At 31.4% G+C, this 25,948-nt stretch overlaps 1 protein-coding gene across 4 annotated transcripts in view; it reads right to left on the minus strand.

Annotated features, from left to right (window-relative positions):
• Positions 1-25,948, minus strand: part of LOC118188773 (zinc finger X-chromosomal protein-like) — a 70,192-nt gene that overhangs the window by 32,637 nt on the left and 11,607 nt on the right. For all 4 annotated transcript variants that reach the window (XR_015042067.1, XM_085820360.1, XM_085820359.1 and 1 more), the window contains exon 2: positions 17,152-17,220. Coding sequence is in view for 3 of the 4 variants with exons in the window: in XM_085820360.1 (XP_085676486.1) it covers positions 17,152-17,197 (46 nt within the window). In the remaining variant the exon portion in view is untranslated. The remainder of the gene's footprint in view (positions 1-17,151; positions 17,221-25,948) is intronic.

The following is a 25,948-nucleotide window of genomic DNA, read 5'->3' on the forward strand; positions in this document are numbered from 1 at the left end:
ATTGGAAAAAATATGATTGTGATCTGGGTGATGCAGAAAATTTCAAAAAAGGAAACAAAAATTTCCGATTATTTGTCTATAACAAGATTTAAAATGACACAATTAGATGCTCAGATAAAGATAGACAACTTTAACTTTCATGGAGGACTTTGGGATGAGAAAACAATCTGTTATTTACAACTACAGTCAAAAGTCGTTAATCCGGACTCGTCGGGACTTCGGCGATTCCGGATTATCGATTTTTCCGGATTATAGATCATCAGTTTAAATCTCGTAAGATGGCATGCATAAATTCTAAAATTAAAAATATGAAACCGTAATTTATGAAATAAAGAACAATTATGATATAAAGGATATCAAAATTTACAAAAAAAAAAAAAAAAAAAAAAAAAAAAAAAAAAAAAAAAAGCTTAATATTTATTTGTTTACTTTATTAAACATTTCTCTCAATGTAAGTTGTTTAAGTTGCTTCATTTTATGTGATAATACTTTCTCTTTAATTCTATAAAAAGACATAATTTCTTGTTCAGTTACAAAGTTCCGCTATTCAAGTCCCGTTAATTGCTGTGCCGAAAATACCGACTAACTTGTCAATCGAAATTTTTTCGTTTTCACTAACCTCTCTGTCACATTCTTCATGTCTTTATCCATTTTTTGCAGCAATTCCACTTTTTGTTTGTTGGACATCGAAACATACTTTCGTTTTGTAGATCCTTTGGAAGTTCCAGCATCGGAAATTCTATTTGACATAATCGAAAGTTCAAGTTTACTTTTATAAAATTGCTCTTACAGTCTGCAAAAAATAATAAGCCTGATCCAATTCCAAGATTAAGGAACAACGCAATCTGCAACATTAACTGAAATAGATAATTAGAGCTTACACCGTCCGTTATACATAAAACGCGCAGGCGAAAACGTATTCTGCACTTGCGCACACGCATATGCGCAGTAGTCAAGGTCTTACGCGCACGCGTAAAACGCCTGTGTGCATGTTCCAACGCGGCGCATGCGCAGAAAGTTTTTAGCTTTGAGGTCCGGATTATAGATCATTCCGGATTATGGGTGTCCGAATTAACGACTTTTGACTGTACTGTTAATTAAAACAAAGAAGGGCTATCTCTGAATGGGATGGAGACTTCTTGGAAGACTTTTTAAGGAAAACTGGCTCGTATTCACATTACAAGTAGGAAAACTCAATTCCAGATCAGATTACTAGTGTTCAGTGATGTTACTGCTCGGCCGCTAGTGGACGTTATTTATGACTAAGACTGATGAGCTATGTTAAATTAGGTACTGATTACCATTTATTTTTAAATTCATTAGTTAATACTTATGATTAGTGTTTTACTAAAAAGGCCAATATATGCATGTATTTCTTGAAATCAGTTTTCACATCTTTTTAACATTTTATGTGCAGTTTTTATGGCATCCTTCCTTCACGTCCACTCAAATAATTTCACAGCCTAAAATCAAAATAGAACTATTTAAAATTTAATACCTATGCTTCATTTGAAATATTTCTCTTTGGTTTGGTTTACTTGGAAAAGCGCTCGAAGCTATGTGCCAAAGAAGGGATGCCTTCATAGAGAAATGTCTAAGACAAAACAGCTTCCATAGACTCCAACCTGCAGCAGAACTTGTCAGTAGTCAACGCGCGAACGACATTTTCACAACTTTGAAAATGCATGTTGTAATTAACCATTCATTAATTTTAATTAATAACTGTAATCAATTTTGTTACATTTAAAATCCATATACATATAAAACTGAATAATTAAAAATTATATCTACTACTTGTAAATTATATGCACATTTAATTAGAAATTTTCATTTAACTCCTCACACATGTATATCACTAAATCTACTATTATATATGAAAAAAGAGAGTATTTTAAATCACTACTAATCAGAAATCATCAAAGTCCATAAATCATATATCTTTATTCTGGATTTGATTTCTGCAGGGAAATAAAATTTAAATAACCAAGAGTAATACATATTAGTATTAAAAAAATACTTATAATTTACTAATGCAAAGATTTATATGTAGCATGCTTAAGTTCTGATTTTGAGAATGTTTTTTTTAACACAGTTCTTCATTTGCCTGCATACTTATTTTTTCAATCAAAACTGCTTCGAGAGTTTTAGGACCTAAATTTGGTCGAAATTCCGTCCGATTTTTTTTTTAACAATAGAAAAAATTCTTTCGCAAGCTGCATTTGAATGAGGTATTATTATGAAAGCAAGTATTACAGTAGGCAATACTTTGTATTTAATACACCCATTCATATTTTTTAATTTGGAAATTTCTCCCCATCAATACGCAAATCTACAATTTCTTTCAAATCATCTACTTGATACATTAGTACTTAGAGAAAACGATGTATTGCACACTGATTTTATAATATCAGCAACAGTACTTTCTGCAAGCGTTTTCACAATAGCGGTAGTTTTGGTATGACCGCAGCTAAATTTTTTTGCTATGGCAGAATCCAGAAACATTGCTTTGAAAAGCTATTTGGAATGATCCGAAACTGAAAGCGGTAGATTGTGTTCTATTAAAAATCGAACAAAATAGCATTCGGCTTCTATAGGACCTATTTTGTCATTAATTAAAGTGCATTTTGGTAGTAGATTCATGATAGTTGTAATGTACAGGTGCTTCAAAAAGATAGAACGACTAAACAATTTTTTTCACTGTTCTGGGCAGAACAATGGTTCCAATTTATAATAAATAGATAAATAAATATAAAATAGGCTTCCACACAATGACAGTTTTTGACTCATTTTATTACAAACGTATGAAGCAAATTTCTTTTCATTCTGCAAAAGAAATAAATATCTCAATGAATAATATATTTTTCAGTGTGCTATTAGAATAAGAAATCCATACTCATCTGACGCAAATTAACTGATATATATTTTTAATCAAAATTTTGCAGAAGAGATTTCAAATATTACTTTCAAGCACTAACTACACAGAAGTTGCATTTTTTAAGTTTTTAAACCCAGTTTTTGATCGTTTCAGCATCTTTTATAAGTGCTTCGAACCGTCTTATTTTCCTAAATTTTCTTTAGCAAGGTAAGAAACAATACATTCAGTGGCACTTTTTTTCGCACAATCGCTTTGCAGACACTTAAATTTCACACATGTCTCTCATGCATTCGTTTTCAGCATCTTTTATAAGTGCTACGAACCGTCTTATTTCTCTAAATTTTCTTTAGCAAGGTAAGAAACAATACATTCAGTGGCACTTTTTTCGCACAATCACTTTGCAGACACTTAAATTTCACACGTCTCTCATGCATTCGTAGATGAAATAGTCCATAACTGAAAGCCTAATTTTATTCAGTTAATTTCTTACATTAAAATCATAACCACTTGTACTCTTTTTAAGATGTTCCCAGATAAACAGGCATTATTCTAAACAGAAATAAAATCATTTGAGATATAATATTTTCTTCTCAAAACAAACTATTTATTTCGCCAAAATATAATTGAAAATAATTTTACAGCTATGAAATAAATTCAAGAAGATGAATAAATATTTTAAAATTCATTCAGTTGTATAAGAAAGTAAATAACGGAAGCACAACATTATAATGCATAATCATAATATCTGCTGAGAGCTGTAAAAAAGTTTCATTCCTACTAAATGGTTTATATAACTCTCCTTTTATAAAAAGCTAGAAAAAGAGATTATATATATATATATATATATACATCATGTGCATTTGGTGAATTGACGTATTAAAGGCATTGTTATATGTAATATAAATATTTACTTGTTATTTTATGAAATAGAGTGTCTGGAGCCCATTCGAATACCCTGAAGAATTTTAACAAATTATTTTATAGGATACAAATATGCAAACCTCATGCAAATATAGTTCTGTTTTATTAGAATTAAGGATTATGAAATTTATTTTAATATAAATATATTACTCTACATAAAGAAATCTGCCAGCATCTTTATTCCTATTATTTTTCTATTATTATCATCGCAAAAAAATAATAACAGTCTTTATCTTATAATAAGCTAATTAAATTCATTTTAAAATACAACCTGTGAAACTTTTTATCCTCCTTGCTTTAGTTTTTCTTATGACAGTTACCCATTTTCTTTAACTTGATATAAGTTCCATTTATTTTAAATACTTTTCTAAAACGTTTTATAAAAAATAAGAAAATAATGCTAGTGCAAAATATCTGGTTGAAAAGTTATGTAAAACTGGGTTCAATACCCAAAAAAATAAATAAAAAATGAAAAAAGATTGTACATTAGGTCCAAACAGGCAATTTGCTTCATTTACAGACACATACATGTTTCGAGAGCGTTTGGGTTAACGCCACTTTGGGCTAAAAATATTTAGAAACAGCATATCATTAGAATTTCCGATACACAGGCTCGCAGGTTGTAGACAAAAATGTTTTATTCCTTACAGTGTTGCCACTGCTCGCTTTGAAACTGTTGCGTTTTTTAATCAAAAATCTGTTAAAGTTTTACAGAATATGAAATAGACAATAAACACATATTCCAGATTCTAAATTCAGGCTTCCAAGTGTCCTTGTTCATGTGATCCAAAATGTGATGACTCTAGGTAACGTTGTTTTCCGCAATGCGAAAAACATACATACGTTCATGTAGATTCTCAGTATTTAGTTTCTTTAAATAAATTTAAATATTTTAATAAACAATTTAAATATTTGGTGGCAACAGTTTGAAAAGCGATTCGGGCATTTAAAGTGATTCAACGCAAAATGCCCTTCTGTACTAGCTTCTGTTCGAAACTAATAGCCCTTCTGTACTAACACTCATTTGGACTTTATAAAGGAATTATAAAATTTAAAACATTAAAATAAAATCCAGAAGCTTTCAGATTTTATATTACACACAAAGGGACTTTTTTTTATGCTTTGTGTGTTACCTTTACTTTTTAAATACTATGTTCTTTGCAATTAAAGCACATAAATTCCAATTCAACAGCAATATCATAAAATATTTATAAACAGCATATCTTTAGAATTTTCGATAAACAGTCTCGTACGCTGGAGATAAAAATATTTTATTCATTACAGTGTTACCACTGCTCGCTTTGAAGCTGTCGAGTTTCCTAATCAAAAATTCGTCAAAGTTTTACAAAATATGAAAGAGATAATAAAAAACAAATTCGAACTTAAAATTCCAATTTCCAGTGTGCATATTCGAGTGGAGGATTACGTTATTCTTAATTTGATGGCTTTAGATACTGTATTTTTAATAATGCAAGACATATATTCATGAAGATTCTTTATTATTTAATTTCTTTAAATATAATATAGGACAATAATATTTGGTGGCAACAATTTAAAAGTTGATTCGCCATTTATAGTGAAATGCTATAAAATGTCGTTTTGAGACTAGTAGCCCATCTGTCCTAGCGCCCCTTTGGGGTAAAAAAAAAACTACGATTTTGAAAAACGAATTTGCATATATATATATTTATGAAATCCGTTCTTAAATTTTGTATATAATATGCACATATTTATTATAGAATTGAAGCATTTTGCAGAAGATTTTCCTACAAAACTATATCACAAAAATGCGTTCTTACATTTGGTTGAACGTCTTTAATCTTACAATACTGAGAAAAGTTTAGCCTCTATTTCTAAAAACAGATCATGTATTTTCAAATAGGGTGCATGTTGAAAAGAAGCAGTAATGTAAAATGGCTAGAAGAAAGAATAGGATATGCGTTGAAAATTAGAGGAGGGACAATAAGAATGAAAGGCAATGTGAATTGTCATTCTACGTATTATATATGGCACCTTTGATGAAAAAGACTTCTTTTCTGCTATCCAGGAGAGTCAGTACGCCTTAGACATATATAACTATTATCTGTTCATCTGTTTTTGAATCTGTTTAACTATCATCTGTTTTTGAATTGGTTTCATCTAGTTGAATCTTGCTAATAGCCGAATGATAAAACACTTGCCAATAGTTTGATTTAGGTTTGAACATAGGTGAATGGGATGACTGCATCATAGATGTTTTGTGCAAAGTCAGTTTCCCTTAAAAAGCCCTTCACGATGGCAGCCCTGATATGTCTGTGCAATAAGTAGCTCTCCTATATTCTGCAATATCGAAATAGTATAAACTATTTTTATTAAAAATGAATAAATCATGCGTTTTGTTTTGTAAAAAAAAAAAGTACCTTGTTGAATTTTAGTTTCTTAGAGGAAAGAAGGAAAAAAAAAAATTATATATTTATTTCTAACTCAGCCAGCCATGTGAACAAAACTTAAATTTGCTTCTTTTAGTTGAAGTAGAAATATATTGTGCATTTTGGTGAATAAAAAAGGTTTTACACTTCAGTCTTGCCTTAGAATATCTGTTTTGTATTTTGTTTTATGGAAATTTAAATCTTTAATTTTTTTGTTGCAAACCCTAGATGGGGAAAACATTCTCTGTATAAAAAAAATAGCAGTCACACATGTACTTAATAATAACAGGGGTGTTTGTGGGACCCCAAAAAATCCCCTGAAACTTTTACGGACTTACTACCGACATTTTGCAGTTTCGAAAAGGGGGGGGAGAGAAATGAAAAATTACAATTATGAAGTATTGAATGACCTAATTATAAAAGTTCGATGAATTACTTTTTTTGCAAAATTAATAACTATAAATTTTCAAACATATAAACTACTACATTTTATGTAAATATTTTAAATTACCTGAATTAATTCTTTAAAAAAAATTATCTAATTTCTGCTGCTTTTTTTTATTTTCTAATGTTTGTGGGCTTGTCTTTCTTTTGTGATGAACTTCATAATTGCAGGAAGGTTGACTTTTATTTTCCTCATTTACAGCTGAAGAAATTTCCTCGAGAACTGCACATGCAAAGGTAGAAGGAGTTTGCTTTTCTGCTAATGTAGAAGGTTTTTCAGAGACTTTTATAGGTGACTCATCTGAAATACATGTTTTTAAGTCCTCTTGATATGTTTTCCAACTCCTGTTCATATTCAGTAAGATATCTTTGTGAATTGGATCAGTCACTGGATTTTTTTAGCCGTATTTTTTACATGAGGTTTCTTTAGAAGCCATTAAATCCTATTTAATAGTGTGCACTGCAACTAGGGAATCAATCTTAAGAGAGGTTCTATAGTCAGTGACAAATGTATCCATTAAGTTGAATGCACTTTCCACTAATGGGCCATGGAAGCAGCTAAGGCAGGCTTTGACCAATTTAGCCAATGTAGGATACTTATAATCATTTGTGAAATCATCTTTTAAATTAAAAACTTTAGACCAATTAATTGTACACTTGACTTGATTTCCACTTTCATCAGATGTGTAGAGCATTTCTTTGGTGATATCAATATCACTCTGGTATAACCTTATTTCAGCTTCTACTTTTGACTTTTCATTATCACTAAAAATATGGGACATAAAAGATGATAATTTTTCAAAAGCTAATATTGTACTGGTTTTACCTCTTAGCTCTGGATCTAATGCTGTAAAACTAATTAGATATGAATTTTTAAGGGGTAATTTCTGTTTCATATGCTGTGCTGTATTAGTATAAGCTTTCATCAGAGAAATTTGGAATTCTTTTGCTATTGGATGATTTTTTGATAATTTCTTCAGGAGAGTGGAAGCTTCTGCACCAGTAAATATTACTTTGCTAGGTAGATGGAATTCTGGATTTGTGACATCAACCTTTAATAAATCATTATAAGATGTGCACTCTATATTTTCTGGCTTCATAAAAAAAGAGAAAAATTTTGCTATCAATTTATAAATACTGGAATGTATTAAATGAAGCCTTGGTTTTTTTGTTTCAAATAATTTAATATATGTGTTGAACTCTGGTAATACTGCTGAATATAATGCCATACGCAATAAAGTTTTGTTTTGCATAACAAATAACCCATTTAGTATTCTTTTTTTCCGAGCTAAAGCATCCTTTGTGAGTTGTTGAGAATGCAAGCAAGAATACACCCCTTCAACAATTTTTTTCTGAGCTGCAGAAATATTTCTTTTATTGTATACAGTTTCAACATAAGAAAAATAATCCCCTTTATCAGTTTTATCCAAGTAGTGAAAATAAAATGCAATAAGAGCATCCCACAGATCTTTGATTCTTTCTAAAACACATAAAATGTACACCCACCTATGGTCTGGTCTCTTCAAGGGCTTAAGTTTTTTAATGGCAAGGGATTCCCAGATTTTGAAAAAATTTTCTCCTTTACTGCAGCTTTTCATATCAAAATAGATGTCATCAAACAAATCTTCTAAGTATCTATCAAAACATGAAGCAAATTGTTTTGTGCAGTTATTAGCTGTGTGACAGGTGTCACCATCAATATCTAATAAGTGGGGTGCTTTGTTTGATCGTAGTCTGGTTTCAACACCCTTTTTTTTTCCACGCATGGTGTTACATGAGTCCATTAATACACTACAGTCAAAAGTCGTTAATTCGGACACCCATAATCCGGACCTCAAAGCTACAAACTTTCTGCGCATGCGTCGCTTTGGGCATGCATCGCGTTGACACATGCGCGTAAGACTTTTACGGCTGCGAATATGTGTGTGCGCATGTGCGTAACACGTTTACGCTTGCGCCTTTAATGTATAACGGACGCTATAAGCTAAGCTAAAATTCTCTAATTCAGTTAATGTTGCAGATTGTGTTGTTCCTGAATCTTCGAATTGGATCCGGCGTATTATTTTTTGCAGACTGTTAAAGCAATTTTATAAAAGTAAGCTTGAACGTTCGATTATGTCAAATAGAATTTCCGATATATATTTACTAATATGTAAAGGATCTACAAAGCGAAAGTATGTTTAGAAGTCCCTTAAACAAAAAGTGGAATTGCTGCAAAAATGGATAAAGGCATATCGTTTGTTTCTCAAACCATTCCGAAATCTGTTTATCAATTTCACGCTGCTCTGCGGCCCATGGAGGTAGGAAAGGAAGGAGGGGCCATTCCGCGCTAGAAGTGAAGCACTGCTTTGAAGCTTGGGTCACCAGACGGGGTGTTCTTTGTTTACATTCAGAAGCTCGCTTGACAAGATTCTGATAGTATTTCGACACGTGACAGTTCCATAGAAATCGAAAAAGGGACACTCTCGCATGAAAGAAACATTCATAGTGTGATGGATAACAGCAATTTGTATAGTTTACTGACATTTACGCAAAAATCACATCTTGGTTATTTTTCGATAACTAACAACAGCGATTTTGATTATGAATTTGTTTTATAAAATTCTAAGCTGTTGCACTACAAAAATATAGATTTTAAGATAACTGCTAAAAGAGATCTGCCAAAATTTATTTTCTAGAAGATTTGAAAAGTTTGAAACTTGATGGCTAAATGTAAATATAAAATTATGTATGTTAAAATATTTGTAATTAGGCACATAGGTCAGATTAAGATTTTATTAAATAGAGTAACGCATGCAAGGGCTATCTGCCTAAAGAGAGAGATGCCATCGTGGAGGAATTTCGAAGAAAAACTGACCTTTGAGTGGTTATTAAAAATAATACTTATAATTTTCATTCAAATTATATTCATATATATTTTTTATGTAAAACTTTCGGGTGTATGCTAAATTAGTGTAAATTACTTTACACAAAAAATATAGTGAATGTACAGAAATTAAAGATTTTCACATGCCGGAAATGATAAATAGGAAATATGTATGGGTATTTATGCATGTGCTTGCAAAAAGCATGTATCTGCCTTTGACAAAATACTTAAATATTCATTAAATTATTTATAAATGTATTTGAAATGAAGAATTTATTCACTTATAAACAACTGTGAAGAAATCTAATGATTAAATGTATCTAATTTATAATGATTATAAATGTTATCTAAATATATAAAAACCTTAATATTGAATTGTAAACATAAATTGAAATCCTGTTGACAAATAAGTTATAAAACTATTTAAGCAAGAATTGTTCGTATTGGAAAGCAATCTGTTAAAAGGTATTGTAAAGCAAATGCTATGAGATGCGCACTTAAGAACGTAATAAAGAGTTTTGGAATATGTATTGTTGAAATGAAGGGTAAAAAAAAAAACTGATAAGTATAATTAAAAGAATTATTCCCTTTACATTTTATAATAACTCAGTTACAAGTTTTAAATAATACTTAAAAAAAAAAAAAAAAAAAAAACTTATTTTATTCCCTTTCAGAAATGTTCAGAGAAAGTCAAATACTATTTAATACCTATTTAATTATTAGGAATTAGCGAAATACTTATTTAAAGTATTTTGCTAATTCCTAATAATTCTCTAATTTAAAATGAACCGATTAGAGCATTAATTATAAATTGACTTACATTTTTCGATTTAAAAGAAGCCAAAAAATCATGTCATATTTAACAAAGTATTTTAGGAAGAAGCTATATAAATAGAACAGAAATAATGCATAATTTTAATATTAATAATACAATAAACTTTGATCTTAATTTTTGTACCTTAACTGAATAAAATCGAATTACCTTAATTTTTTTTTCTAATGTAATTAACGAAAACTTGTGAAAATATTTCATTCAAATTAAACCATTCTGAGAAAACTGTCCTGTGAAAAGTATAGCATTTAATTCCATTCAGAATGAAATGTTGTTTAAAAATATGTTGTTTTCACATACTTATGACTCTGAAGTGTTGTAGAAAAAGAAAATATATACATTTATATGTATATTTGCGACGTAATTACAAAATATTTACACCCGAACGCGTCAAATCCCATAGAACTCAATGGTAAATGACCCAATGTTTTGGTCACCACGTAGGGATCGCCGGTGCTTCAGAGCAGGGTACGGAGAAACTTGTTTAGGGCGACTCCATCTTACTTCCTACCTCCATGCTGCGGCCCGGGGGGGGGGGAAATGCTGCGGCGCACAATGAATTGGAAGCTAATCTGTCAGCACTATCCTTATCTTCAGGGCAGATGTTTTTATTTTATTTCGCTTATAATTCCTTACTAAATGTAATATTTCATCTCGATGTACTCCGTCTTTGATATGATTTAAATCAAATTGCTCGTCATTATAATTCGCTTCCGATAAAGAAGAAAGTGATACAGAGGTTATTGAAAAAGAAAAAATTTCGATTGACAAATTAGTCGGTATTCTCGACACAGCAATTATAGGACTTGAACAGCGGAACTTTGTAACTGAACAAGAAATTATGTCTGTTTATAGAATTAAAGAGAAAGTATTATCACATAAAACGAAGCAACTTAAACAACTTACATTGAAAGAAATGTTTAATAAAGTAAACAAATAAATATTAAGCTTTTTTTTTTTTTTTTTTTTTTTGTAAATTTGATACCCTTTAGATCATAATTGTTCTTTATTTCGTAAATTACGGTTTCATATTTTTAATTTTATAATTTCTGCATGCCATCTTACCAGATTTAAACTGATGATCTATAATCCGGAATTGCCGAAGTCCCGACGAGTCTGGATTAACAACTTTTGACTGTAATTAAGTTTGCCCATGGAATATTATTATCTTCAATAGTATTAACAACTGCTTTAAAAACAGCTTCTGAATTGCAAGATTCCATCTTTAGAGATGCAAAATGATGAACTACAACTTCATTTTGATTTTTGCCATAAAACTGCACCAATATTGTCAGTATACTTTCTTGAGCATTGCTAATACTTTCATCCAAATTTAGAGAAAATGGAGTCTCCTTTAAAGTTTTAATGATATTTTCCTTAATAGTTTTTGCGAGCCCATATTTCATCTTATAACATGCAGTAGTCCTGGACATTTCCAATGAGTTTAGTGCCGTCTGATCGCGGCTCAACTGTTTGCAGAGTTCAATTAAATTGGGAGCTACATTGAAAGAAAGAGAATTCTCGGCGATAAACGAAGTGATTAATACCTCTTGGCGTGCTTTTCTTGTCACTATATCCAATGGCCGAGCATCAGTCTCCAGTAAGTCATCAGTATTTTTTGAATTAGCTTAAAGTCATTGAATGTCTAATGCACTTTGAATATTTTATGTGCATCACAGCTTTAGAATGATTTGTGAAAGCCTTGAATCCTTCCCCACCATACTTCAGCAGTGAGTTATAAAAAACACAATATGCTTGTCCAGCAACATTTATTTTCTTGCACCATGTGCCGATGGTATCCCCATTACCATCTCTCCGTTCAATCCAATTCCACCTAAATGCATTCCGGACACCTTCTTTTAATTGTATAATATCACTATTTATATCGAGAAATTTCATAGTGAAATTCTCTTGCGTACATAAATAAAAAAATATTTCAATAAACGAAACGAAAAATTTACACGTGCATCAATAAATGAAACGAAAATTTTACACAGCAGAGAAAAAAAAGTTGAGAAGCGATCAATGACAAATAGCTAATACGGCGAAAAATCCCCCTTCTCTACTTATTGGCGCCACGCCAGGAGAGATAAGACCTTTGAACCCAGAGTCACGTGATCGCACATCTGGTCGAACAAAGTCTCTCCCTTTTTTTTCTGCCGCGCCTACTTGCCGAAAAGAATCCAGAAGAGAATGTCCGAGAACCGAGTGAATGAGTCATAACTCACAATAAGGAAAGAACAAAAAAGAAGTTTTTTCCCCCTTTTCACGCATTATCACTGCCTTTGGAGAAAGAAAGGAAAAGTTTTCACCACACACACTGACCTTGTGTTTTCTGCTTTCAAAGCAAACAAAATTACCCAGATCAAAATAAATAATTCATTATTATTCCTACTTCCTTTTGAACGACGATTCCCGGAATTTCCGGGTATCGAAGTTCAAAATCCCCGGAATTCCGGGGTTTTCCCGGAGCACAAACACCCCTGTAATAAATAAATATGAGCCTATAGGGAGCAAACCTGTTACCAAGACTTTCTTAAATATTCATATAGATTGTGATCATATTATCCCGGGTATTCGTTGAAATTAGTTGAATTTCTGTTGCAAAGCTTACTTCTACTTCAGTGCATGTTTTATATAATTTCTAATATTCGCACTTTGAGCATGTATATTCTTGAACACATAAATATTCTTGAGAAAAACCTAACTGAAAGAAGATGACTCTAATCATGATGAGTTCTACACAATTTTATTTTAAAATTCGTTATCATTAGCATTTTTTTGAGCGCAAACATAATTTTTTTCTTTTCCTATTTCAAAACTTTCACCATTTACACCCTTTAAAAACAACTGCATATTATTATATTGAAAAATGAAATTTAAGAATGTATAGAATTCTGAGAAATCTTAATTCATTATATTGAAAACCAAATTATAAATATAAATATTTATAAAACTTTATGTTTCTGCATTAGGTAATTACACTGAAAGTAATACTGATAGAAAATGTTTAGTAAAACTATGCATTGCCTCTATTTAACTATAATATTTTGAAAAAAATATTTTCAATTTTCCAACTGCACATACAAAACTTACATACAAACAAAATATTCAATAAAACGCATCAAGAGCATTAGCCCATCAGCAAACGAGCAATAAAGACTCTGAACACTGATAATTCGGCTGAGAATTCGATTTTCTGCGAACGAGCTCACTGCGTAGGCGTTTTCTTTGTTTTCCCCACGTGCAATGTGTATATCAGATAGTTTGCCTCAGAAATTCCTCCACGAAGACATCCCTACCCTTAGGCAGGTAACCTTCGAGTGCTTTGCCATAGTCAAATTAAATAAAATTAAAAAAATAAGTAAGCATCATGAGCATTAGACTAGAGTCTCTGTTTAATTCTTTCTATATATATATAGAAAGAGAAAGAATCAAAGCTATAGAGATTAATAAAATCATAAGAATCAATCTGTCAAAATCGATATATATAGAAAGAGAAAGAATTAAAGCTATAGAGATTAATAAAAACCATAAGAATCAATCTGTCAAAATCTGATGTCTTTTTTCCTTAATGCTCTTATAACTTTTCAACGCAGGAGTTTCTAAGAGAACCTGTTTATTTGCTCTTAGCCCCCCCCCCAAAAAAAATAAGTAGTGGAATAGTAAAATATACTGATATTCGCTTAGATTTTTAAAGAAAACAATATCATTATGGCACAATTAATAAACTCGCAGCTTTCCTTACTCATGGCTATACACAAAAGTGGAAAATTGCATGACAAAAACTTAGACGTCTGTAATTATGATTAGCAAATAAACAAGTTTTTTACTTTATGTTTAGTTAATTAGTTCTGTCATTATATCAAGTAAATTGTGAAATATTATTTATATCCATTGCTTCTAATAAACTCTGGATCAAAAATACCCGAAGTTGCAAATAAAATAAGAAATTTTCTATGTTAACAAGATATTTTACTTTATTAAAAAAAGTAAACTTTCAATCATATTGTTTTAGTGAGAAAATATTCCTTTTATCCTAGCAAGCAATCGTATACAAGAGGTAAATTCAATAACTAAAGTGAAGGGTATTAGAAACACAAAAATATTTTTATATTACTGCCATATGCACATTGAATTCCATAAAATTTAAATATATATACATAAACACACACACACACATGTATACATACATAAAAATGGAGGTTTATCAACGGAAAAAAAAAAATTAAACATTTACATTTTTTTATAAAGTCTTGATTTTCAATTTCCCTCGAAATTTTCATTTGATAACACACTCCATAGCATAAAGTGAACATTTACTGTTACAAGTTCAGATTGCTTTCGAAGCATTCTACTTCTTGAAAACTCCCAAAGGGCAAAGTTCTGACAGTGATTGATACGTTTAGAGCGGACACTAATCACTTCATCTGGATGATTCTCCGCAGGTGTAGGGGGATAAAGAAAAACTGCTTAATGCTTTTGGTGGATACAGTGCCAGAAAACTTCCACTCTTTTGAAGCACTTCGTTGACAAAGCTGCGGATGCTTTACAAAACAATACCTTATCTCTTTCAAAACCTTCAGAGGGTTAAAAAAAGCTCCCAACCCCCTGCCAAAGCTGAAATTGAGAATCCAATCATACACGCAAATAAATGGGTCTTAATTCTAAACATTTAATTATTTTATGTACATTTTGATGAATAAATGGTCAATTTCATTTCGCTATGTGTATTAAAAAGGCCTTTTCTACACCAAACACCCACACACTGCATGCATTTGTTATGGTAATACTTGTACTCGGTGACTTAGATAAGACGATCATTAATGAGTTAGCTCATAGCTATCAATTTGCTAACTATAAGTATTCTCTTATATGGAAGCGAATGTGATAAAAAAATTGGCATATCCGTATTTTGTGTTTTACTGTTTCAATAAAAAAAGAAACATAAAGGTCTCTCCTGGAAAAAAAAAAAAAAAAAAAAGCTATACAATTAAAAAAAACAAAAAACAATTGCATATTGAATAAAAAATAAAGGTGTAAGAAAAAAAAATAAACATTTTGCTTAACTTCAGTTCCTTTCAAAATAACTAATATGTCTCCCAGTACTATTTTCACTATTCAAAACTTTCTGCAAAATTTTATGTTAGAATCACAAATTATTAATTCTCTTTTTATGCTGACCCAAATCTCATCAAAAGCAAAGAAAATAGTCACCCAACACAGTGCTATTATCCACTGGTAAGTGCTAAGGCTATCTAGTAGGCAGTTAATGGTTCAAAAGGCAGGTAAGAGGCATTAAGAAGCAAACAAGTAATAAGAACATGATTAGAAAATTTGGTTGCTACTTGTCTATACAAATATTATTCACACATTTTTACAAGAATTTTGATGCATAATTTAATATACTGAAACTTAACACAAGTTGATCACATTGCATATCATTTTATTTTCTTATTCCAAGGGTATAGAAATTATAAATTATCCATGCAATATTTTAAAAACATGATCATAAATTCATACTTGCAGTAATATGACATATGCCCAAGTGCCTTTTCTTTTAAGAAGCCTGAATTCAAATTTCAAATTTGCTTTATTATCTATTTCATAGTCTTAAAATTTAACAAACTTTTGATTAAGAAACTTAATGATTTTAAAGCAAGCAGTGGCAACACTCCCAAAAACATTTTAATCTCTAGCACGCAAGACTGTCTGTTAGAAATTCTAAAGATATGCTGTTTTTAATTACTTTTATCCCAAAGAGTTTAGCCCAAATGCTCTGAAAACCTGTATGTATGTGTGAATGAAAAAAAAAAAAAATGCTCCTTTAGGCATAATATAAAATCTGAAAGCTTTAAGTTTTTTTTTTTTTTTTTCTTTCTAGGGTCATTAATGAGAAAGTGTATTTGGCTTGTTTTTGCACTAGCGAGAAACAAAGAGTTTTTCCGGTCAAAAAAAAATTGTTTGTTTCTTTGAGGTCTGGATTTTAGATCATTCTGGATGTTGGACATCCGGATCTTGGACTTTGTACTGTAAAAATAACCATACATATCTTTGAAGAATAATTTTCTTCCTCTTTATGTACCTAGTTACTTTCTTCAATAAGTTTCTTCTTCATTTTAGAATTTTTGGATTTAATTAAAGATTTCTGTTATTCTAAAAAACTAAATGCATTTAGAAAGTATAGAAAATGCTGCTAATTTTATTTCTTTAGTGGTATTAACATTCAGAAGAAATATATATGTTAAGGGCCAATTACACAGCTGGTGTGGCAGAATTTTTAAAATTTTGTGACACATCAAGCAAAAAGTCTAGAAATGGCAAAGCTTTTAGAATGTAGGACAGCCATTGGAAGCAAAATTTAGAAAGGTACTAGGCAGCAGAATAGGATCCACAGAAATTGCAATAGGTTAGAAAATGCCTAGTCCAACCTTGTGTATGATGCATGAGACATAAAGAAGAATCTTTTAAATTGCCAGTTTTCAATTTTTTTAGTAACAGAAAAATTACTTAATTCCTTTCTATAAATGCCATATGATGAGATAAGAATCATTTTTTATATCTGCCATGCTTGTGTCTAGTGAAAAGTAAAGAAAATAAAGGGAAGATAACCATGTTAAGAAAAAGACTGACTAATATCAGAAGCAAAGCATTCAAATATTGTGTTTTTATCATTTTCAAAAAATTATCCAAAAAGTAAGAAATTCTTCACAAACTTTCTGTAAAAAATATCCATTATGTGTTAATGAAGACATTTTTTATTTCATCATATTTTTTTGGAATCTTCTAGAATCATGGATCTTACCTTCAAATCCTTCTAAATGGTTCAAGTTGCAATGTCTAAGATCCATAAGAAAAATTATGCCAACCAATTCTGTAACAGCAAAAAGACAAAATATTTTGAAAAAAGAAAAAAGGAAAAGGGTAATTTTATAGAGAAAACCGATAAATATTCTGAGAATTCTGAATATTTTGAGAAAATTACATATAAAAAACTCTTACCATGAAAAAATTAAAAAGACATTTTGAATTAATTACGTAGCTACTTTGCTTTTGCTAAGAATCATTTCATAAATTGTGCTTTACCTTGTTCATTTTTTAGATACAAAATATTAAGCTACCAAAATGGAAAGTAATGTCACTTTATAGTATGAAAGAGAAAAATAAAAATGTTTTACTTTAATGTTATTTCTTAAATATAATTTCAATATATTACCATTATTTTAATGAAAGTTGTCAATATTATAATGTTTAAAAAAATGTCGAAAAATTAACAATCTCCAAATTAAAAACTGTCTATAAAAAGTGATTTTTAAATGCTGAAATCACCAAATTTAGAACTAAGGATATTTAAGGACTAACTATTGATTCAAAAAAACCTGAGAACTTCTAATTACTCTTAATGATGGTACAAACCCTGTTTCCAATAACAAAAAAAGTAGTTGATGTTCAAAGCATTAATAGCAACAATTGCTAAAATGTAGCTAACAAAATGTGTACAAAAAAACAAATTTTCCAATATGTCTACACATTCTTTTTTCAATAAATTGCTGATAAAACCATATTAAACAAAATAATAAATAGAATTTTCCATTATATTTAATAATAAATTGAATTTTTTAGCATGTTTATGCATGTTGTTTTTAAAATTATTTACACAATTGTACTAAATACAATAATTAACGTATATGTAAACAAATTTTGTAGAATGATATTCTTATTTTAAATAAGTTGCCGAAAAAATTGTATTAAATACAATAATAAACACAAATTTATATTAAATTTCCTCAACAGTTATATATTAAATAACCTGTGTTCGTATCAACATTGAATGAACTGCCAATGTTTTATTTCCTGTAGTTAATTTCATTTTCATAGATGTTCATAAAATTTAACAGCAAAACACATTTTTAAAGCCCGTTTTGTGTCAGTGTTGTTTTCTCTCACCAGTACCACTACAGAAGGTAATACCATTTTTTCAGTATATACGACTGCAGGTAAAAGTATAGTTTAGGGTACCCTTTGGCGACACCTGGCGATTTTTGGCGGTACATGGATACTGATTTTGTACAATTCTTTGACTTGTTATTTTGGCTTGCGAAGCAGCGATTTTTTACCCAAAATTCGCCGCTACACAAAGCCAAAGTAACAAGACAAACAATTGTACAAACTCGGTATCCATGTACACATCGATTTATTTTCACTTAAAAAAAATCGCCGAATTGCACAAAAATGGCATTGCGCACTCCTTTGACTTTATCTATGTACATGTCGACCTATTTTCACTTAAAAAAAAAAATCGCCGAATTGCACAAAAATGGCATTACGCACTCTTTTAACTTGATGTACATGTCGACCTATTTTCACTTAAAAAAAACCCCCAGAATTGCACAAACTTGCATTGCGCACTCCCTTTACTTTATCCATGTACACATCAATATATTTTCACTTAAAAAGTCAAAGGAGCACCAAATTCTACACTATAGGCAAACAAAAAATACATGATCTCAATAAAATACATTTTAAACCAAACAATAAAATAACATAAAAAAAGGAAAAACATGTTAACCAAAAACAAATATTCACTTACCATGATTTTCGAGTTCGCTTCGTACACCCAGAGCCATGTAAAAATCAAATTATGAATCATACTCAAATGACTTTTTACAAACCAGGTACGCTTTCTGATCGAACGCTTCACATTGTGACCATCTGAACCTTTCTTCCTACAAACCCATTCAAATCCATCTAAACGGTTTTTACATTCGACTAGATGCATATCCTTCCTACATACAGAACACTTATAATGGCTACTAAGTAAACCTTCATTTACACACTGGTCAATTAAAGCTCTTTTCCCCTTTCGCTCCAAATCATACAGAAACTTCAAATTAATCTTACTACATTCGGCCATTCTACCGTCTAAAGAATCAAACCAACACACACTACAAAAACGCTTATGAAACATCCCATGATTCAAAATTTCCCAGAATCATGCACCCAATTACGTCACAATAGGGTTTCTATAACATTCAACTACTCAGGCTACCATAAATCAAACAACAACTTCGCCATAATACAAGGGGTACCTTAAAGTCTACTCTACCCACAACTGCATGTAATGCGGCAGGAAATACATGCATGTTTTGCAACGTTCATTGCTATAAATGCAATGAAAAACCTTTGATCATTTCCAATCTGTTTTCATATTAAGTTATTGAGTTTTATTAAATAATCTGATGCAATGCAAGTGCAATACTTAGCTAAACATTTTTATGCATTTTCAGTTAATATCTAAAGACTGCATTCAAAGGACATCTATTATATCATTATTGCAAGATACATTGAATGAACTCAAAAAGGGAAAAAAAAAAAAAAAAAACCTCAAAAGGGGGACAGTGAGCCAAGAGTTTTTTGGAGAATGAGTCTTTTCCTGTTCAAGCATAGTTTGAGTTTTGGAAATAAGAAGTCATAGGATAATTAATTCAAGCTGTGTGGTGTCTCAGTCACTTGTATGACCTTAATGTCTTACAGAACAAATTTATAAAAGATATAAGAATTGGCTAATGCATATCTGTAATAAAGCTGGCATTCATCATTTGCCCTGAGTTGCAGTCACTTTTATTATACTGCATCTTGCAACTGGCAAAAACATTGAGGTAGCTCAACTAAATAATCATTTGAGCTAAATAATATATAAATGATCGATGATGCTTTCTCAAACAAAAAATACAATGATTTTAACTTTTCTGCAACTTTTCACTGCTTCTCTGGATGTGGTGATCCTGAATACTGAATGGGATGACACAGCCTTTGTTTTAAAATTGCAGCTATTCATCTATTTTTTTATCTCTACTTATGATCATTTGAAAGACAGCTAGTTCATTAATAGAAATCTGATGTAAGTCATTGGCAATTGCAAAATACTTCTTTTGGTCTTGTAACAGTACATGAAGGACAAATTTTACAGCAACACTTTTCATATCTTCAATCAAAATTTCAGAAAATTGAAATTAAAAAACAAATAGATGAGTTGTTAAATGCTGATATAATTAAACCTTCTTATAGTCCTTATGCTGTTCCTGTAATTTTAGCTTATAAGCATGAACAGGCAAAAACTAGATTGCGTATTGGTTACAGAAAGCTTAATCAAATTACAAAAACAGATTCTGAACCAATCCCTAGAATTGATGCTGTATTAGATTAATTAACAAATGCAAAAGTTGTCTTCACATCAGACTTAGCATCAGGCTATTCGCATATATATTTAAATGAAAAAGATACTGAACAATTAGCATTTACTACAAATTTTGGACTTTATGAAATTACTAGACTACCTTTTGGTTAGAAAAATTCTCCAGCTGTCTTTCAAAGAGCTCTTAGACAAATCTTAAATAGATATCAGATTCAATTTGCTTTAAATTATTTTGATGATATTACAGTATTTCCTCCAAATTTTGATGAACATTTAAACCATCTTAAGATAATATTTGATATATGTGAAAAAAAATATAAAACTAAAACAATCTAAATGTAATTTTCCTAAGGAAAAGATAAATTTTCTAGGATACGAAATTCAAGCAGTCAAATACCAGCCCAGTAATGCAAATATAGAAGTTATTAAGAAATTACAGCCCCTAAGAATGTTAAAGAATTGCAAAGATTTTTGGGAAGTATTAATGTATATCCCAAATTTATTCAAACTTATGCTAAAATTAGAGCTCCACTAACAAATTTACTTAAAAAAAGATACCCCCTATAAATGGACTGATGAATGTCAAATAGCTTTTCAAAAGTGAAAAGATGCATTAATTTCTAGACCTATTTTAACTTAATTTAATCTCAAATATCCCTGTAATGTATTTGTTGATGCAGCTAAAGAAGCTGTTGGTGCTGTTTTCAAACAAGAACATCCTGATGGTAATTTACATTCAATTGCTTTTCATTCTAGCAAATTAAGATCTTATGAACAAAGTAACGCAATTACTGAGCTGGAATGTTTGGCCATTATTTGATGCAATTGATAAATTTTATTATTATTTACATGGTAAACATTTTACTGTACATACTGATCATGCTGCTTTAGTTCGGCTTAAAATTATTAAACACCCTACTGGTCACTTATTTAGATGGTCTTTAAAATTATCTATGTATGATTTTGATATAAAGTATACAAAGGGATCAACTAATGTTGAAGCTGAAATGATATCTAGGAATTCTATTTGTCAACATTTAAGATTACAAGTTAATTTCTTATCATTAGAAGAAATAAAAGAATATCAAAACTTAGATCATGTTTGCAGTGCTAAATATAAGAAAGTGAATGTGTTAACTATTAAATACAAGATCTGTATAAAGTCGTAATTCCAATATCTCTTAGTACTAAATTACTTGAAAAAGCACATATATTTTCCAGTGTTTTGCTTGTTGTTGATCTTCTAGAACAGTAGTTTTAAACCTATTTTGTCCCATATACAATTGCTAGAAGATCATTCAATCCCCTTTAACTCCAAAAATGCATATATACACTTACTTAAATAATTTTTAATGGTTTAAAAATTAAACAATATAAAGTTTAGAAAATGTTGATAAATATCAAAACTTGAATAAAAGCAGTTTTTTTATGTTTGTAAACTAAATACTTAAAAGCTAAATAAAGGGCCGTTCCCACTGGGGTTTATCTGAGCTAACGAACATAACTGACATAGACGACCCATCTCCAAAACTAGTTTTGTCCCATAGGGTAGCAAGTTGAAAAATCTGAACTGCAAGCACAGCAGAGCTAGTCAACACATGAAACTGACTCAAATAACTCAAATAAACCCCAGTGGGAATGACCCTTAAAAGATCCTGCATTTTCTACCTGAAAATATGAAATGATCCCAGGAGGGAACTCCCTCCTAATTGAGAACCTCTGTTCAACAGATTCTCAACATTCAACAGATTCACTTTCAACAGATCATCTCTAAATTATTTACAATATTTCCATATTCGTGTAAAACTCAGTGCTTATTCCTAAAAGCCTTTTGAATTCATCGAATAATTTTAGCAGACTTTTCAGCTTAACACAAAATCTGAAGAAGAGACTACTTGCTTAGACACAGTAAATGTAATGATTGTGAACAGTATGTTCACAATCAACGATGTCAGTGTAATTAACTTCAATACAACTCTGATATATGGCCTAATTTCACAAAATGTAGCAATATATGTTCTGCACTGGTTTTTGGAGCGATTGCGTGTTGTATGTCAACCCTGTTGACGTTGAAAAATCTTTCGCTGCAGCTCATTGGTTCGCGTCATGCTCTGTGTCTGAGAAGACAGGGGGAAACATAAAATGGTGGAAGTTGTTGAATGGAAGTTCGGCAAAAGGAAATATCATCGTGGCCATCTTGTTGAGGAGCAGTGGGTATTTGGAGGTGTGGAAAGAAGGTCTGGGAGATTATTTTTAGTGGCTGTGCATGATAGAAGTAGGGATTTGTGATTATTTGTGATTTTATTTATTTGTGAACCATAGTATGAATTTTCTGGATAGTGTGTCTGGCTGTCATATAAATACGATAGTGATTACATGGCAGCATGTTAAAAGCAGTATGAAATCGGTATTTCTGCTGTTTAAAAAAGCATTAATTTGTGGTGATGGCGATAAGGAGCGCGCCTTGCGCCTTACGATAAGTGTGGCAACCCTAGAGGAGAAGTTTCTTACGAGTAGCGAGCAGAGCGAAACAGGCAGGCTGTCGGGCAGTGTGCGCGAAGTTCCTAAATAAAGCTTAATTTTTATTGTGCACTATGTCTTGTTAATATTTATATTAATGCAGTAAGAACATAATCTGTGATATGGAATTCGAGGATTGGTGGTAAAAACATAACAGGAAATCCCCATAATGGTAACCCGGACTGTGTTAAATCGTATGAACAGTTCTCAAGCACTTTCGGTTTTGACTACAAGCCATCATTCAAGATCTCCAAACCAGAAGTAATGGATTACATCGGTTTTCGTCCTCCGAATCACAGATGAGTAGTAATTATAGATCATTTTATAATTCTGTTTTCTACTTATCATTTAATTTCATTTTCTTCAGTTAAATTTTTGCTTTTATTTTGGCTTAAAAATCTTGCACAATGTCTGATGTTCATGCCGTCCAAATTCTGGTTTATAACCGATCAGACCCATCTTTATGGTTTATTATGTGTGAAAGTACCTTTGCTCTTGCCACTCCCAAACCTATCACAGAATCCATTACTAAATATAATTATGTAGTTGCTCATCTTCCTCCAGATATTGCATCAATAGTACGGGATTTACTTATGAAACCAGACCCTATTGATCCATATACAAAGCTCAAAACTGAGTTAATAAATCGTTCAGGAGAATCTTCTCAGCAAGAAATTCGCCAATGATTATCTGGAGAGGAATTAGGTTCTCGAAAACCTTCCAATTTGCTTAGAAATATGAAGCGTCGAGCAGAATCTTTAAATGTTCCTGATAACTTAATGTTAGAATTATTCCTTCAACGTTTGCCTTCGACTGTTCAGTCTATTTTGGCAGCGGTTTCCAATTTAACTATAGATAAAGCTGCAGAAATTGCCGACAGAATTTTAGAAGTAAATCCAACCCCAGGGACTTGTGCCGTTTCTCGCACAGTCGATCAGTCTCTTGAGGATAAATTATTTAAACAAATAGAAAAATTAAATAAACGTATTGATCGCATTTCTCTTTCTCGTGGTCGCTCGCCAAATCGCGGAGATCGCAATAAGGAAAGAAGCAATTCCAAAAGGAGAGATTATTCTGTTTGCTGGTATCATAGACGTTTTGTAAAAAAGTGTAGAGATGACAAATGTACAAAACCTTGTTCATGGCAGGGAAACGAAACCAGCAAAGAATAGAGGCGACTTATTCTTTGCCTCAAGTTTCACTTCGCCTGTTCGTTCGTGACCGTAGAACAAACCTTTCATTCTTGGTCGATACCGGCTCTGACGTGTCCTTACTTCCAGCAAATAATTCTCAAAAACGGAATTCGTCCCAACAAACACTTTTCGCTGCTAATTCTTCTACTATTCATGTTTATGGTCAAAAAACACTTTCTTTGGATTTCAAATTAAGACGACAGTTCACATGGACTTTTCTTATAGCAAATGTTAGTACACCCATTCTTGGAGCAGATTTTCTCCATTTCTTTGAATTGGTGCCTGATCTCAGAAACAAATGTCTCAAAGATTTAAAAACGCATTTTAAAACCGTCGGTTGCGTGAAAAATGCAAGCATTTATTCAGTAAAAACTGTATTTAGTGATACACCATATCACAAAATTTTAAAAGAATTTCCTTCAGTTACTAGATTACCAGATCCTAACCAACCTGTTAAACACAACACCGTTCATTATATCATAACTAAAGGTCCACCTGTGGTTGCAAAACCTCGTCGGTTAGCTCCAGATCGCTTAAAAATAGCAATACAAGAATTTCAAACTATGATGCAATTGGGGCATTTGAGACCTTCGAGCAGCACTTATGCATCCCCACTTCACATGGTTCCAAAAAAGGGCAGTCTGGAATGGAGACCTGTAGGAGATTATCGAGCATTGAACGCTCAAACAATAAAAGACAAATATCCTATTCCATACTTAGCCGATTTTACTGCTGCATTGCACGGTACTAAAATTTTTAGTCATGTTGACCTGATTAAGGCATACCATCAAATACCAATTAACCCAGCCGACATCCACAAAACCGCCACATGCACACCATTCGGTTTATTCGAAAGTACCCATATGCAATTCGGCTTATGCAATGCATCCGCGACTTTTCAACGTTTTATAGATGAAGTCACGCGGGATTTAGAAGGTGTTTACGCTTTCGTCGATGACTTGCTCATAGCCTCTAAAGATTCTAAGAAACACTGCAGGCATTTGAAAGCTTTATTTTCCAAACTTCAGGAATATGGACTTTGCATAAATGTTTCAAAATGCACCGTTGGTCAAACGTCTATTGATTTCTTTTTTCACCTTAGTGAAAACGGAATTGAACCTCTTCCTGACAAAGTCAAATGTATTTTAGATTTTCCTCAACCTACCACTCTCACTCAGCTTCGCCGATTTTTAGGCATGTTTAACTTTTATAGATGTTTCATACCTAAAGCAGCACATATTCTTTCTCCTTTAATAAAATTGTTAGAAGGCTATATGAATAAAAAGAAATCTCGTTCGCGTGTTCAGGATTCATCCCCACAATTAAATTGGAACGAGAACGCTGAACAAACCTTTATTGCTGCCAAAAATGCCATTGCTCAGGCTACCCTTTTGAGACACCCTATTCCCGGAGCCCAGCTAAGCATCTGGGTAGATGCCTCAGACGTCGCAATAGGCGGCACACTTATGCAGTTGTCTCAACAAACATGGGAACCTATAGCATTTTTCTCTATGAAACTCAATAAAAGTCAACAGAAATGGTCCGCGTACGATAGGGAATTATTTTCAATTTATTCTGCAATTAAGAAATTCCGACCCATGTTAGAGGGCAGAAATTTTATAATTTATACGGATCAAAAACCGTTAATATACGCTTTTAAACAGAACCCTCATAAATGTTCACCTCGACAATTG

Source organism: Stegodyphus dumicola, chromosome 7 (genome assembly GCF_044657685.1).
Source record: "Stegodyphus dumicola isolate Sdum_Otavi_A_Nest chromosome 7, ASM4465768v1".
In the NCBI taxonomy this organism is placed as follows: Eukaryota; Metazoa; Arthropoda; class Arachnida; order Araneae; family Eresidae; genus Stegodyphus; species Stegodyphus dumicola.